Here is a 17,184-nt window from a genome sequence, read left to right as displayed (position 1 = left end):
ATAATAATAATAATAATAATAAAAACTTACCCAGCCAAGAGAGGTTATAATAATAATAATAATAATAATAATAATAATAATAATAATAATAATAATAATAAACCTACCCAGCCAAGAGAGGATATAATAATAATAATAATCATCATAATAATAATAAATTCATAAACTTACCCAGCCAAGAGAGGTTATAATAATAATAATAATAAATAATAAACTTACCCAGCCAAGAGAGGTTATAATAATAATAATAATAATAATAATAATAAACTTACCCAGCAAAGAGAGGTTATAAAAATAATAATAAAAATAAACTTACCCAGCCAAGAGAGGTTATAATAATAATAATAATAATAAACTTACCCAGCCAAGAGAGGTTATAATAATAATAAAATAATAATAATAATAATAATAATAATAATAATAATAATAATAATAAACCTACCCAGCCAAGAGAGATGCTCTGTGGTCTCCAGCCTCATTCTGAATGTATCGACTGCTCTCCGAAGCTCGTCCACAACGGGTGGCAAATCTGTGCTAAGAGTAGCGATAGTTCTCTCCACCTTTGACAGCCTGTAATGGAACGAAGAAGAAGAAGCATGAGTAATGAAAAAGACGTCGAAATGTTATTTTAATTATCAATAAGTAGGAATCCCAATTTTAGAAAATTTGAGGTTTTTAATTGTTATTTAGTTTCTCACATTTCTTAGACTCACAAGGCTTGTCTAGTGATGTTTTCTTAAGCACAGGAGCAAGGGTCAACAAAATGGAATTTTAATTATAAATAATAAGCAATCCCAACTTAGAAAAACTAAGGTTTTTAATAAAAAAACTGAGGTTTAAAATTATAATATTGTTTCTCACATTTCTTAGACTCACAAGACTTGTCTAGTGACTTTTCTTCAGCACAGAAGCAAATTGGAGCAAAATGGAATTTTAATTGTAAATAACAGGAAATCCCACCTTAAAAATACTGAGGTTTTAATTATTATATTGTATCTCACATTTCTTAGACCCGTAGAATTCGCTCAGTGACGTTTATCTTGAAATGAGGAGCAAATTGGGGCAAGGGACGTCAAAATATTATCTTAACCATAAAAAATAAGCAATCCCAACTTAGCCAACCGAAGTTTTTAATCATTATATAGTTCCCCCCACATTCCTTAAACCCACAGGGTTCGCCCAGTGGCGTTTTCAAAGGCGAAGTTGGACAGCCACAGGTGGCAGAGAATAAAGGTAATCGTTGGAAATAATGAAAACCAATGCAGCTGGGGACCCAAGTGATGCTGCAATGTCGTCCTGTCAGGTAAGCTGCCAAAGACGTCCCTCGCAGGGAGATGACTGTGGTGTATGTGGTTAGAGAGTCCATGTTCCTCTCCTTGGAGGGTTGGTAAAGGTAATTAGAGTCGTTTTGGAGTTTTGCACGTCAATATACAGAGCTTTGAAAATTAATTTAACAAACTCCCCGTGTCTGCCCAACTCTGAGGATTTTTATCTTTATGCTAAGGAGCTTGAGACTGGAAAATCTGCTTATAATAAACATATTTATTTAAAGAAATGTCAATATACAGAGCTTTGAAAATTAATTGATCATACTCCCTCGTGTCTGCCCAACTCTTAGGAATTTTTTCTTTATGCTGAAGAGTTCAGACGGGAAAATCTGCTTATAATAACCACATTTAAAGACAAGGGAGTTATAAGAATAATCTGTTGTTATATATTATCTATGACTTTTTATGCATGAAGAGTTGAACTGAAACAAAAACACACCGGCTTTCGGATGCATATTTAGAAAGAACGATCATATTAACGTGATCTCTTGGTTTGCACGAACCTTAGGATATGCACAGTACATGAGATATTGTGGTAAGAGAAATAGGTCCATCAATTCTTAGCCTCAGCATGGAAAGAAGAGAATCAGGCACAAAAACACTCCCAGTTATAAAATCATATCGAGACTATCTGCCACACGATACAAAAATTTCACCAAAAAGGAAAAAAATCAATGAATAAAATATTCCCCAAAATAAAAGAATCAATTCGATTTACGAGCATGACGCAATCACTCCCAAAAATCCATCAGTAAAATACGAGGCATAGATATTTGCTGAACTGTAAAAATAATACATCAAAGGGGATTGAACGAACCCTCCCAGGAATATTCGTGCCATTGCTCTCACAAAAATGGCTGTGGCTGAAGAAACCCGGAGTAAATATACAAGGAATGAATGACAATACCAGCGAGATGGTTCTTGAAACTTTGGTGGGGAATACACATAAATTTACACAAGAACTGGCGTTATTAAATATATCATGTGTACCTTAATAAAATTACATATACGACTGGAAACTTTGGTAAGGAATGCATGAATACACTGGCGTTCCTAAATACAGCATGTTGGGCCTTCATAAGTTTTAAGGCAAGATTGGATCATCAACACGAGAAATGTCAAAATCATAAACTGGTAATGGTGTCATCGAAAAGATAAATATCAAGTATTTGTAACATGAAAAGATACAAGAATTGCTCTAAATACATCAATCTGAACGACGATGATTTTACTAAACCTCGGCCAAAAATTTTATGATATAAAGCCACGACAATTCTGTAGGGCTAAAATAGCACTGGCTACAAAAACCTATTCACGTAAGAGACGAGGTTATTTAAGAGCACACAATTTCGAACATTGATGATTTTTTGGGGAAAGTTTGAGCTACAAAATACGACCTAAAAAGTGACGATTCCGCTAAAATAACTCGCTTCTAAAGCGTCGACCTGAAATCAAGAGCATTTTTCTGGCTCTCTCCAACCACGCGAATAAAAAGAGAGAGAGTAACGAATCAAATGAGGACAAGACCGAAAGGTAACACAAAAAAAAAAATTCGACATTTTCGCTCTCATTCCTTGTGACGACGAGATTTCAGATACACGGCGAATATGGAAAAATCATTCCTAATTAGGCTTCCAATTAGAGCGGTAGTTTTACGACGGCGATGAACAGCCAAATCCTGTAATTATGAATAAAAGGCATCAGATTCAATCTGATTACTCTCTCATTCAGCGTTCGGTCGAGTGGAACCCCGGGGGTATTATTCATCCTCCCTCTCAGAGACTGTTCTGAAGGATTCGCTTGACAAGATGGCAGCAGAGGGATGAATGGTCTTCTTCAGGGAGCTCGGAATCACATACTGGCAAACACTCAGGGAACTAATTTAGGATTTAAAAAGAAAATTTCAAACTAAGAAAAAATCTTAATCCGAGCCTTCTGCTGGGACCGGACTCATACCCAAATGAATAAGGAGTCTCTTGTGTGTTAGAAGTCAAAATTCAGATATAAAAAGTCCAGTTTGTTCCAGGTTTCAAATGCAAACGAACACGTCCTTCTGGTTCCACCTCACGAACCAACTACTTTCAGCCTCATTAGCTTCAGAGACCAAGATCATATGCCATGATAAAAGCAGCAAGTGGGTCTGCCCTATACTTTTCTCTACCTATGTGCTTCACTTGCCCTAACATCCATCGATTATTTAATAATTACTGCCAAAGTCTCCCACTGCCAAGTAACAGTATAATACGTGATCCAGTGGAGTACTGTCATCGCGACGATTCCTCGTCTCAGCATTTTTTGGGACACAAACCAGAAATACTGTACTTTCTTTTGTGCTCCCACACACACACACACACACACACACACACACACACACACACACACACACACACACAAAAAGGACGAGCCTCTTATAAACCAAACACAAAAACTTTTAAGCAGTTTTGAATTCGAATACAAAAAGACGAATAAATAAAAAATAAACCGAAAGTACTGAACTCTCTTTTGAAAACTATTTCTGGCTACAATCTTTTCAGTCCAGCGAACTTCAGTCAAAAAATCAAAATCGCTCTCAATCCTCGCGTTTGATCAATAGTCTTTGAAGTTCGACCTTTGTTTACCTGGGGTGTTGGTTAACTCAGAATATCCCGGACCCCCTTCCAATGGAAAAAAAGGGGGTGGGGGGGGATGTTGACTAGCATAGGGACAAAAAAAAAAAAAAATAGGTATCTATGGTATAGTAAATTTACATTCAACCGACTTTACATGGGGCATCCTGGTGTTAAAAACGGGAATAAGTATGACAAAAATAGACAGAAAATAGAGTATATTTTGTATGATACATTTGCTTTAAAAAAAACTTTACCATCAGACCTATGAGTAAAGGGGAGAGTAGTTCAAATTTGCTTCGTCCACGGGAGATACAAAGACAAAAATCTGAACTTGACCCACCCACGAGAGAGAGAGAGAGAGAGAGAGAGAGAGAGAGAGAGAGAGAGAGAGAGAGAGAGAGAGAGAGAGAGAGAGAGGTAATTGAATGCTGACCCGCCCACGAGTGAAGTGGAGAGAGAGAGAGAGAGAGAGAGAGAGAGAGAGAGAGAGAGAAAAGAGAGAACCATTCGGACCACCCCTTGCATTCTCGTCCATGTTATGCATTTTTGGTCGAGAGAGAGAGAGAGAGAGAGAGAGAGAGAGAGAGAGAGAGAGAGAGAGAGAGAGAGAGAGAGAGAGAGAGAGAGAGAGAGAGAGAAAACCATTCGGACCACCCCTTGCATTCTCGTCCATGTTATGCATTTTTGGTCGAGAGAGAGAGAGAGAGAGAGAGAGAGAGAGAGAGAGAGAGAGAGAGAGAGAGAGAGAGAGAGAGATCCTATCAGCTTTTTTCTCTCCGTTTTGTTTGCCTGCTCAAATTTATTATTAAATACTGCTGCATTTGCAGCGAGAAGCAGATATCTTCTGATTGCTTATTCCACGTACACCGCAGTATGCTTGACGCAACGGGCAATACAGTATTCTGAGAGGGCAAACATTTGTACTGCACTGTGAGACGCGTACTATAAATGTTCAAAGGAAATTTGAAAACATTTTTCTCCGTGAATCCTGTGTTCAGAAGATTGTCTTTTTTTAATACTGAAAACTTTACTTTTTCCATACTTCTGCTTTTTATTTTTCTACTTGTATTAAAAAAAAAAACATTCAGTAAAATAGACTTGGTAAAAGCAAGCACATTCTGTGTCATATGGAATCACAGATTTATCTGAATGTTCACAAGAAGAACTAAGTAGAATTTTCTCCAAAGTTCTTTTGGGCAACTGACTTTATTTGTCATTTCTGAGGTCGTATAACAAGCCTTCGGAAACATTTGAAATTATTTAGAAAGTTTTCCATAAAAGGGTTATTTTTCATAGTTTATCAAACAATATTAAAATAACTTAAAGTTAATAGACAAGGATATTAACTCCGTACGCCATAAAATATGTACATTATCAACAAATGCTTGGACGAGCTAATCATTAAACTGTTTATTGCTAACACGTCACAGGTGAAAGACATTAATATAATTCAACCTACTAAAGCCTATCAAATAAATACCATCTGAGGAAAAGGGAAGGGGGTTAGGGATGGGATGGGGCTTAATATCTGGTGGAACAGGGTAGGTTAGGATATATAGGATGGGGTATGAAGGGATGTCGCAGTGTAATTATGTATGGGTATTTGCAAAGCGGAAGCCTATTCTTCATCCCGGTTTCGATTTCCAAACTTATTGCACAAAAGAATATGGCTTTATGAAGCTTCAGAGTTGTAATAATACCTGAGTGTGCCATTACACACACACACACACACACACAATACACACACACACAACCACACACACAATAAAGTGACGCGCATTTTAATATATATATATATATACGATACTTAATAAAAAAATAAAAAATATATATAACATATATAAAATATATATGAGCATTGAGCTAAAATTAAAGGACGTTTGAGCTTAATGCTTGTATATGAATCACAGTGATGTGATAAAATCTCATAATATAATATATATTTATATATATATGTTATCGAGGGGGAATTTGTTTTGTTGATAATAAGTTCGTCGTACTTGCCGTGTGGTTAAAATGCGCGTCACTATAGTCCTGAGTTCTTGTCTTCCGTGGCTGATCAGAGCCAGACACGAGACGACGAACTTATTATAAAAAAAAAATAGGTTTTGCTTCGATAACAAATGGATGTTACAGACTAAAAATATATTAAACAAAGCCACTACAACACCTTCTAAAAACATAATTGATATTAAAACTCTCGACGCTTGTCGCTTTAATGCTTGTAAATGAATCACGGCGATGTGATAAAATGTCAGGCATACACACACACACACACACACACAAAAAGTCACTTCAAGAAGGCATATATATAAAAATGGGAATAAATATACGTTAAAAGAAGAAGAAGATATATATATATATATATATATATATACATATATACATACACACAAGGACCAAGGTAGCTAAATTTTTAATAGCTTTTCTAACAAAATGCCTGTGTCGTACAAGTTTTATTCGTGAGTCCTTTGTGCAAAGTAACCCGACGCCTTTGTAGGATTCAAGTCCAATCCTACAGATGCTAATTGGACTGCTTTACAGCTTCCATAAAACAGCTGAGGTTTTCATTAACCCACGAAAGGGTTGAGAGACCCTCCTGCGTAACAATGACAACGATGACGCGGATAAGAAAATAACGAGGCTAATGATGGTGACATTGACGACAGAAACAAAGCGTGACAATTATAAATGATAAAATGACAAGAGGGTGATGACGTCAGCAAATCCCACTATTTATATTTGGCAGTTTTTGTAGAATGCGAACAGAACTCGGTGACTTTCGAAACGAGTTTTTCCAGTCGATAACCACAAATATAATGCAGAATAACGCATCGGCTGTTTGAAATGCAACAATAACCAGATTTTATTTGAATCGCCTCGTTTGTCTTGTATAATGAGCCTGTGTTGGAAAGTGTTTGTCTACAGAGAAAGTGCAGCTACTCTGAAAACGGCTCAGTGTTATACTGAGATTAAAAGTGATGTTATTTTGGACAAAAAGAATAGCACAGTCCTGCTTTAATCTTCTTCCCTGAAAGTCGAGTAATTCTGCACATAACACTTGTATTTTTCCTTACAAGACGACAAGTGTTATGTGATTTCTCTCTGATAACCACGCACCTGAAATATATCAAACAACGATCAACGCAGCTTCAATAAAATCTGATTGATATTGCATTTCAAACAGCCGATGCGTTATACTGTTATATTTGTGGTTAGCGACTGAAAAATTAATTTCGAAATTCACCGAGTTTTGTTTGCATTCTGCAAAACTGTCAAATATTAATTTTATCATTTTATCATTTATAACTGTCATGCCTTGCTTCCTTCTTCAATGTCATTATTAGCCTCATTATATTATCTTGTATTTGCACTATACGCAACAGCATTTTCTTGTAATGTACAAAATAAAATATTCGATCAAATGACTCCAGGAATCCGAGAAAACTTGAATTGTTATTAAAATATGATTCAACTACCAAGAAAACTAAAATTTTTTACCTTTGTACAACTGAAGGAAAAAATAACAAAGAAAAATATTAAGTAAATAAGTAAATAGATATCCCAGTTTCAATAAGAGAACAGAAAGAAAAATATAAAAGAAAACAAAGAAAGATATTCAATAAATAGATATCCCAGTTTCAATATGAGAAAAGAAAGAAAAAGTTAAAAACAAATTCTCACATTTAGATTCCGTAATGGGAACTTGACATTACCCAATAACACAGTTTTCTAGAAAATGGTGTTCTTGCCTTATTGCGCTCTGAAAACCAGCATTATTTCTCTTCACAAAACAATGTTCTGCTCGTTGCCACAAGGTACGATTTTCCCCTAAGCAGATTGAATTCGTGTCCTGACGGACATAAAGCTGTTAAAAGAAAGTATAGGTCTCGGTAGAAAAGTTCTTAAATTAGCAATACTTATTGCACTGCTTGTCTGCAAGTAAGAGGAACCAGTGCTTTGTGAATGCCATCTTACACTTTTCCAGTCACGCAAAAAAAGAGAGAAAAAAAAAATTGCAAAATAGCTGGATTTCATATCGACTGGAACAACACGCAGAAAATAATATGGCCAAAAAAAGGCCTTTATTACAATTTCAAACCTAGTTTTTTTCCCTAAACAAAGGTGACTTTTTGCAGCGTCCATCGCCATCACTTGGCCCACTGAACTGCAACAACGACTATCGTCAAATTCCAAGTGTTTGAAATTCTCCTGGGATGGAAGAATTCACAGCGTTTCAATTTTCTTATTTTTCAGCAATTCCAAAAATCACCATTCATGTGTAAGAGAAGAAATGGTAATTATTTTCCTAAATCCTTGACAAACTTTTTAATGATCTGACTTGCTGAAACAGGCCGTAGGCAAACTGATTTATCTAAAGTATCTTAATAGGATGTAGCTACCTTGTTAAATTCATCTACACTCATCTTAGTGGGATGTAAACAGCCAGTCGAATTTACCTAAAGTATCTTAATAGGATGTACACATCGAGTCGAATTTATTTAAGTTATCTGAATGGGGCGTTGATATTTTGTCAAATTTACATAAATCATCTTAGTAGGATGTAGAAATTTTGTCGAATTTGTCTAATAACCTTAGTCGAATTTACCAAATCATCTCAGCAAGATGTAGATATCCTGTAGAATTTACCTAAATCATCACAGCAGGATGTAGACATCTAGTCGACTTTACCTAAATTATCTTCATGGGGTGTAGATATCTTGTCGAATTTATCTAAAGCCACTTGGTGGGATGTAAATATGTTGTCGAATTTACCTAAATAATCTTAGTAAGATGTAGACACCTAGTCGAATTTACCTAATCATCTTAGTAGGATGTAGACATTCAGTCGAATTTACCTAAATCACCTTAGTAGGATGTAGAAATCCAGTCGAATTTACCTAAATCATCTTAGCAGGATGTAGATATCTGTAGAATTTACCCAAATCATCTTAGCAGTTAGTAGGATATATATATCCTGTAGAATTCACCTAAATCATCTTAGCAGTTAGTAGGATATATATATCCTGTAGAATTTACCTAAATCATCTTGGCAGTTAGTAGGATATATATATCCTGTAGAATTTACCTAAATCATCTTAGCAGTTAGTAGGATATATATATATCCTGTAGAATTTACCTAAATCATCTTAGCAGTTAGTAGGATATATATATCCTGTAGAATTTACCTAAATCATCTTAGCTAGGATGTAGACATCTCTTCAAAAATCGCCTTGTGCACCTTAATGCGTCTTATATCCACTTCGCCGCGATTAAACCTTATGTTTAGATTAATCTAAATATTACCTACCAACGTTCTACGTAGGACGCAGGAAATCAGAAATAAATTCCCGCTCAGCATTCACGGGCATTGACGTCATACCATTCACGCTCAGCAAGTCAATTTTTGTGATTACAGGACGCTCTCTCTCTCTCTCTCTCTCTCTCTCTCTCTCTCTCTCTCTCTCCTCTCCCTCTCTATCTTCCCCTCCGGCCCATATCGTCTCGCTCTCCCAATCTTTACTTTCTCTCTCTCTCTCTTGATCTGTTCCCCGTTCTCTTCTTTCTTCCCCATTTCTCTCTTTCGTTTTACGCTCTCTCTCATATATCCATGTCCTCTCTCTCTCTCTCTCTCTCTCTCTCTGTAAAATAAAAGCTCGCTCTCTTACTCCCCATCTCCTTCCTCCTCCGCTCTTTTTCTTTTTTTCCTTTTCCCCTTTCGTTTTACTCTCTCTCTCATATATCCATGTCCTCTCTCTCTCTCTCCGTGTGTGTGTAAAATAGAAGCACACTCACTAACTCTCCATCTAATTCTTCTTCCTCCCGTCTCTTCCTGTTATCCCATTTCCCCTTTCGTTTTACTGTCATGCATCCACACCCTTTCAGGCATTCTCTCTCTCTCTCTCTCTCTCTCTCTCTCTCTCTCTCTCTCTCTCTCTCTCTCTCTCTCCAAGTAAAACTGAACACACCAAAACTTAATCCAGGCTAATTTTTCGCCTCAGAAATTGCATATCCTTCCCAGTGGCTTAATCGGTTAATCTGTTTCCTTTCCTTTCATAAACTTCGTCCAACGCCACATCTGGTATTTCTCAATTTCCCGTACGCAGAAGACTGCTTTTTTTGAATGATGAACGATGGCTGGGAGAAATGTTAATTATTTAGGCTGCATTCTTTTCGTCTGACTGACTGTGGGCTGTGACAAATAATTTATATACTAATTTATAATTCTGTGTAATTATGCATGGAAACACACATACACACATTACCTATATATATATATATATATATATATATATGTGTGTGTGTGTGTGTGTGTATATGTGTATGTATGTATTTATGTATATACATAAATTTATTTATCAACAATAACTTTCTGAAAAGGGGATTCATTTATAATTCCGCAATTGAAGTATGCAAGTGGCAATGATTATTACGTTTACAAAGGCACATTTTGTATAAGGGAACAATATCTCTTCCTGCGGGACTCCAGGAAAAAAACATTAGGAGTCTCAAGTCGGCGCGCGGTGTGAAAATTACCATACAACAAGGGCCGTGGGTTTTGCAACCCCACGCCCCAAAACCAAAGAAAGAAAAACCATAAAAAGAATATAGTACCGACTCTTGTAGTCTGAATGCGCGTGGATGCGGAGCAGAACAGAGGAAATGTTTTGGCACTAAGTGAGAAAAAATGGAGAAGGGGCGGACGAAGATTGATTGCGCCTGCGCCGGCTGCAAGGTGAAATCTGCGAGTGGCTGGGGTTGGTGAATATGAAAAGGTAGTTTGGTAAGTGATTCAAGCGGAAAAATATGTGACAAAGAACGACGTGGCATTGTTGGGGGGTATGGAATTCTTGGAGCAATTGAATGAGGAGAGTTTAGCGGAAATTTATTTGAAAAGGGCCTTCATTACTGAAAATACTTGGTGTCCTTAGATTCCGTAGAAGGACGTTCATAAGCATACTGAAAATAGCGAGGAAATCTAATTTGCTATATTATGTTTTAGTACTGAAAGGATGAAACAGCTAATTGATGGATGTAATGGCGAGGAGTGCGGGAGGTATATACAATCATTACATGCTTGACGAGAAAGTTAAAACGGGTGTAAGCTTCAGTTGGAAGGGAGGGCAAGAAACGTGGTTGAAATGCAATTAAAACAAGTGAGTTTGTTCACAAAGATGTGAGAAAAGCTTATCAGGAGAACTTGGATGCAATAGGGGTAAGGTTAAAAGGAAAGAGCAGATGAGGAAGTATATAAAATCCCATTGAGAGACACACACGGAATGCGTTGGGATGATTAAATGAGAGGTTGACTGAAGGACACAGAGACCACTTGAAGTGTAGTTGCATTATAACAGAGAAGATCTGTTAAACTAAACAGGAGAACAAAGTGATTGTAAAGAAGGCATGTAATAAAATAAACGGGAGAAGGTAAGTAACAGATTGGAGAGAATAAAAAAAATGGTTAAACTAGAATATACAGAGAAAGAATAATTAGCAAACGGATCCCAGAATAAAAAAATGCAAGTGGGAAGATGTTGTCTGAGGTCAACGCAGTCACTGGTAGATGCAGTAAGCTTTGTGACAGTCACTGGTAGATGCAGTAAGCTTTGTGGCAGTCATTGGTAGATGCAGTAAGCTTTGTGACAGTCACTGGTAGATGCAGTAAGCTTTGTGACAAGTCACTGGTAGATGCAGTAAGCTTTGTGACAAGTCACTGGTAGATGCAGTAAGCTTTGTGGCAGTCACTGGTAGATGCAGTAAGCTTTGTGACAGTCATTGGTAGATGCAGTAAGCTTTGTGAGTCACTGGTAGATGCAGTGGTTGGGACAAGTCACTGGTAGATGCAGTAAGCTTTGTGACAAGTCACTGGTAGATGCAGTAAGAGACAGTCACTGGTAGATGCAGTAAGCTTTGTGACAAGTCACTGGTAGATGCAGTGTAAGTCACTGGTAGATGCAGTAAAATTTGTGACAAGTCACTGGTAGATGCAGTAAGCTTTCTGACAAGTCACTGATAGATGCAGTAAGCTTTGTGACAAGTCACTGGTAGATGATTTGTGACAGTCACTGGTAAATGCAGTAAGTTTGTGACAAGTCACTGGTAGATGCAGTAAGCTTTGTGACAAGTCACTGGTAGATGCAGTAAGCTTTGTGACAAGTCACTGGTAGATGCAGTAAGCTTTGTGACAAGTCACTGGTAGATGCAGTAAGCTTTGTGACAAGTCACTGGTAGATGCAGTAAGCTTTGTGACAGTTTACTGGTAGATGCAGTAAGCTTTGTGGCAGTCATTGGTAGAGGCAGTAAGCTTTGTGAAGTATTAATGAATGAGGAAAATAGGAGAGATGAACAGCTGAATGACGCCAGGATGAAGTGTACTAGCATTTGTTTGCGAATGCTTCTGGAACTCGTTGCTAAACATGTGAGAAGGGGTTTTAAGAGGCTGGAGAATATATAGAAAACGGATTATAAGCGAGATCCTGCGGTATGACGGTGAGATAGTAATAAAGAAGATGACTGTGGTTTGTAAGGTAAGTCTGAATAAGGGAAAGGTTCTGAAGAATTGTTGCATTATGTAAAACTGAAGGTCATAAAGACAGGTGCAAGAATAATAGGGGATTAATGTTACTTATTATTATCAACAAAGACCGAGTGTTTGAAAGATGGAGGTGAATACTGCCGTGAGTATGTGAGGAGTTTGATGGAATGCTGATAAGCCTTGATGCAAGTTTAAGAAGTGGCTGATTTAGTGGTAACTTCCTACACAGGAGGTTCATCCAAGTTTCTACTTTAAAGTACAAATATAGCACTGATAATTTTTCTGTTGGTTTTCTCTGGAGTAATCCTTTTGGAAGGAGAAACACACACACACACACACACACACATATATATATATATATATATATATATATATATATATATATATATATATATATATATATATATATATATATATATATATTTTTCTCCTCATGCTTATACTTTATATTCTCACCTTTGTTCCAAGTCCATCAGATCTATCCCCAAACGGCTGATTCTATTGCCTGTAAAAGAAAAAAAGAGAATATGAGTAATGAACGGGTCAGCTCAGTGTCAGTAAATAGTCAAATATAAAAAATTTCATATCTCCACGGAACGAAATGAATCATTAGGTTTTTGTGGTTTTGCTTGAGACCAAAAAACTTTAAAGCAATGTTCCGTCAAAAGAAGTGAGTTTATTGAAGAAAATACATTTCATGTATGGAAAAACACAAGTTTGTTAAATAAATAAATAAAAAAGGCTTCCAGTTTTAATGTTTTATCTGATGTCATTCCCAGCCCACATCCTGCTCATAGGATTATTCATCCCGCAATATGTACAAAGTTCATTCTCTATACAATAATACATATATATATATATACATATATATATATATATATATTGCACGTATAGGGCTAGCAATCTCATCCCAAAAATACTTGCTGAGAACTGGAGCGTTAACACCATCTGGAGCCACCCCTTTTAAGAGGGAGTTAGTGTCTTTAACAAATTTCTAAAAAGACGTAGGTTAATCGAAACCAATGTTTTTACCATACTTTTTAGAAAAAAAATCATATGACTGTTCATCAATTCAATGGCGAGAAATGTCACATAAACCCAAGCTTCATATTTCACATTAGCTTTGTGTTTTAATATGATCTAACAGAACAGAATTTCTATCTTGCGTCAAGGGAAATCCATTTCAAGTTTATTCTCTACTCAGCTTCAAAAGGAGGAACACGGAATGTCTCGTAGGTGTGTTCAAGTTTCAGTACGCGGACACACGGCTATACACCCACAGAATGCCTAGAGAGAGAGAGAGAGAGAGAGAGAGAGAGAGAGAGAGAGAGAGAGAGAGAGAGAGAGAGAGAGAGAGAGAGAGCGTCTGTAAAGAATTACCTTCAGGTTCCGAGCAGAGCCATTAACGCAATTATAAAAACTTACAAGACATTGGTTGTTGATTATCCCTTGGGAACTCGAGGCCAATAGTTTTAAATTCCCCCGCTCCGGCGCCCCCTTCTCCCCCCCTCTCTCTCTCTCCTCTCTCTCTTTTCTCTGCTCTCCCCCTTCAGGCTTTTCTCTTTTCTGTTTTAGTAACTCTTGACCTAGATTATGCCCTAACTCTCGATATTTTTCTGAGTCTGCTTAAAATTACTGGTGTTTTTAGCTAACATTACGTTTTCGGTAATATATCAAAAGTTTCCAATGTTTTAGGAAAGAATAACATCTTGACCTGCAGATTATAGCCACAGTAACCTTCAGTGATATTTTAATTATAGAAGTTTTTATGTTTAGAGAAACTGAAAATTACTGGTGTTTTTAGCTAACATTACTGGTACATAGCTCGGTAATATATCAAAAGTTCCGGCAAGACTGTTTTCAGGAAAGAATACCAGGTTCTCAGGGGTGCAGATTTTGAAAACAGCAATTCGCCTAGGTCACAAAGGAAGTCAGTAATTATAGAAGTGAAATACAATTCTTGTTTATAGCTTTGGATGTGATTTTGACGAATTTAACATTCACTTCCGGCGAAAATGTTTTGTCAGCCTATTACATCTTCCTTAGGAGAAGAAGAATTCTCTCTTTCACTTAAAACGGACTGAGGTGACGTCACGGGCTACAACAAAAATTCACCTGGCCCCTGCAAAATGGAACAGAGAAATATAGAGGAACCACTCACAAAAGAAGTTTATAGGAACAGGGAATAAAATACCAAACGCCAATGTTAACTAAATTTGGACATTTTATGTAGACAGCCTTGATTTATATACCCTCCTCTCTTTTAAAGAAAAATTTTCCTGGAAAGTGGAATCGGGGAGAAAGGGACAAAAAAAAATTAAAAAACCTTTGAAAATGTGCTTTCTCCTCCCTGCGTCTTTTTGTGTAGATGATAAACTCTTCACTGAAGTTTTCCGTTTCTCCTTCAGGATTAGGCCTCACTCCCCTCTTCTTTTATCTCTTCCTCCCTTTCGATTCCTTTTTTCTTTTTCTTTTTTAGGCGTGGAAAAGATAAGAGCATTGGGTTACCTGTCCAGCTGGTTTTCTTTTATGGAAAGAGAAAAACATACTTTTGAAGTCTACCTGGTTGAACAAATAACGCAGGACTTGGACTCTCCTTTGCAATTTTTTTCTCTCTGTGTGTTAGCAGATAGTACCAAAGTAACACACAAAAATAAAATCTCCTTTTTTGGCGTTTTAAATGCATTATCCTTCAAACACTTCTTATCCTTCCAGAGAGCGCATTTATTAGTATGTATTGAAAGGACCCCTTAGGAATATTCTTTCCTTCTTTAACATCTAAATCAGCTGTGCTAATACATTCTTCGCACAAAGGCATGTCACTAGCCAGTTGCCACTTGCCACAGGCGTGAATGCTCCTTAAAGTCGTCCTGGACCTCTGTACGCTCATAGGGCAGGCGCTGATCTCCTGTTTCTTCGGCCGACAGCCAGTGGGGACAGGTCCCAATGCCTAACACGTGGCCAGTGTGGCCAATGCCTACTGTTTAACTGGCGGAGGGCTGGTACCTATTCTCATACTGAACCTCTCGGGTTTTTTCGGACCGTTAGGTTGGCGGGATACCGGATTTTTGCAGTGGCATAATGCGAGCCATGGGTGAGTGGCGGAATTTGAACCCTGGCCCTCTCGACTGGTAGCCGAGATTCATCCTACCTCATAGTATCATGCTTAGTTTCCGATTCTTAGGAAATCAATAGCTTGATAATAGACTACATTTTTGTGAAGTCTGGAGAGATACTATTCAAAATCTATACCAGCCACTGATATCATTATGGTAACTTCCTCTTTTATCAATATATAAATGTATGTGACAAAATGAAATAACTGTCAAGTTTAACTCTACATCCAAGGCTAACAGTTGCAAACGCTTCGGAATAAGAAGCACCAAGATCAAAAAAATTAAGTTTTGAACTTTCCCAATTAAACATCAAGAGTCAATTTACGTGGATTTTGTAAAGCAATCTGAGGCGTTTATCCATCTGAGGTTCGGTGAAATGAAGAAAATTGAAGATGGAAGATTTCACAGGTGGGAGAACACTTAATAGTTTGACGTCAGTGGACAGAAAAAAATCACGGAGTTGAGCCACTTACGATTTCAACTGCCACTGACATATATATATATATATATATATATATATATATATATATATATATATATATATATATATATATATATATATATATATATATATATATATATATATATATATATATATATATGCTGACTGCTGTTTGTTTTTGGTACTCTGCATAACACCACTGTAACTTAAATGGCTGTATGTTAGGGGCGACTGCTTTAGGAGTCAGTCGTTTTTCATATACTTTATAATCAGCCACGACTTTCTATTCAAACTATAAAATTAGGCATCCGCCCAGAGCTGTAGCGCATATAAAGGAAACCAGACTGGACCAAGATTATGAACTCAAGAGTCAACCAATCCTATCTATCCCTTTATTCACTACACGCAAGCACACAGCACTCTCGTTTCTCCCGTGTTCCCTCAGGGAAGAACGCCATGAGAAATTCAATGCCGTTTTTTGACAGACTCAGTGTTCGATATCTTGACAATTCTGGATTCAAGAGGCATCTTTGTCGTTTCTTCAGTAAAAAAAAAAAAAAAAAAAAATCATGAACAATTCAACGCCAGTTTTTGACAGATTTCTCACCAATCATTCAGGAACTTCAGGATAACAACTTTGGACCAATATTCTCTCGCGATAATAATTACGAAAGGTTGAGGTGATACAAAAGCATTCTCACCTCGCGATTGGGGAGATGAAAATGTGTGATAAACAGGACTCAGTTAAAATGCGTATTCACTTCGAAGCCCATTTCCGAAAATGAATGGTTGCATTAAGGGGGGCGAATGAAGCCTCGCATTCATAGGCTGTTGCCAAGCGTGAGGTAATTATCCGGAGAGTAGGTTACGAATTTTCTCTCTTAATGAGAAGGACGGTGTTTCCAGGCCTGGCAATGTGCCGTTCTATATTACTTGCATTTATTCGTTATTTACCTACACATTTCTTTATTGTCTTCAGACGCGGACTGACTTTTTTTTTTTTTTAAGTTGCACGGCTGGAAATATAATGCTTTCATATTCATTTTAAAAATATTTATCATATTCCTTTCTTAAATATTTTTGTTTACATATTTCCTTTCTTTTATTAAATATTCAAATATAGATTTCTTGATTTTCTTGGAATATGAATTGA

The 17,184-nt window shown here is 36.9% G+C and overlaps 1 protein-coding gene across 3 annotated transcripts in view; it reads right to left on the bottom strand.

The window, feature by feature from the left end:
* Window positions 1–17,184, bottom strand: part of LOC136832487 (high affinity cGMP-specific 3',5'-cyclic phosphodiesterase 9A-like) — a 454,690-nt gene that overhangs the window by 30,437 nt on the left and 407,069 nt on the right. For all 3 annotated transcript variants that reach the window (XM_067093375.1, XM_067093374.1, XM_067093373.1), the window contains 2 exons: window positions 12,930–12,978; window positions 443–570 (listed from right to left, as the gene is read on the bottom strand). In XM_067093375.1, the coding sequence (XP_066949476.1) occupies window positions 443–570; window positions 12,930–12,946 (145 nt within the window). In that variant the 5' untranslated portion in view covers window positions 12,947–12,978. The remainder of the gene's footprint in view (window positions 1–442; window positions 571–12,929; window positions 12,979–17,184) is intronic.

This window comes from Macrobrachium rosenbergii, chromosome 50 (genome assembly GCF_040412425.1).
Source record: "Macrobrachium rosenbergii isolate ZJJX-2024 chromosome 50, ASM4041242v1, whole genome shotgun sequence".
In the NCBI taxonomy this organism is placed as follows: domain Eukaryota; kingdom Metazoa; phylum Arthropoda; class Malacostraca; order Decapoda; family Palaemonidae; genus Macrobrachium; species Macrobrachium rosenbergii.
This window is presented reverse-complemented; position numbering and strand designations above follow the sequence as displayed.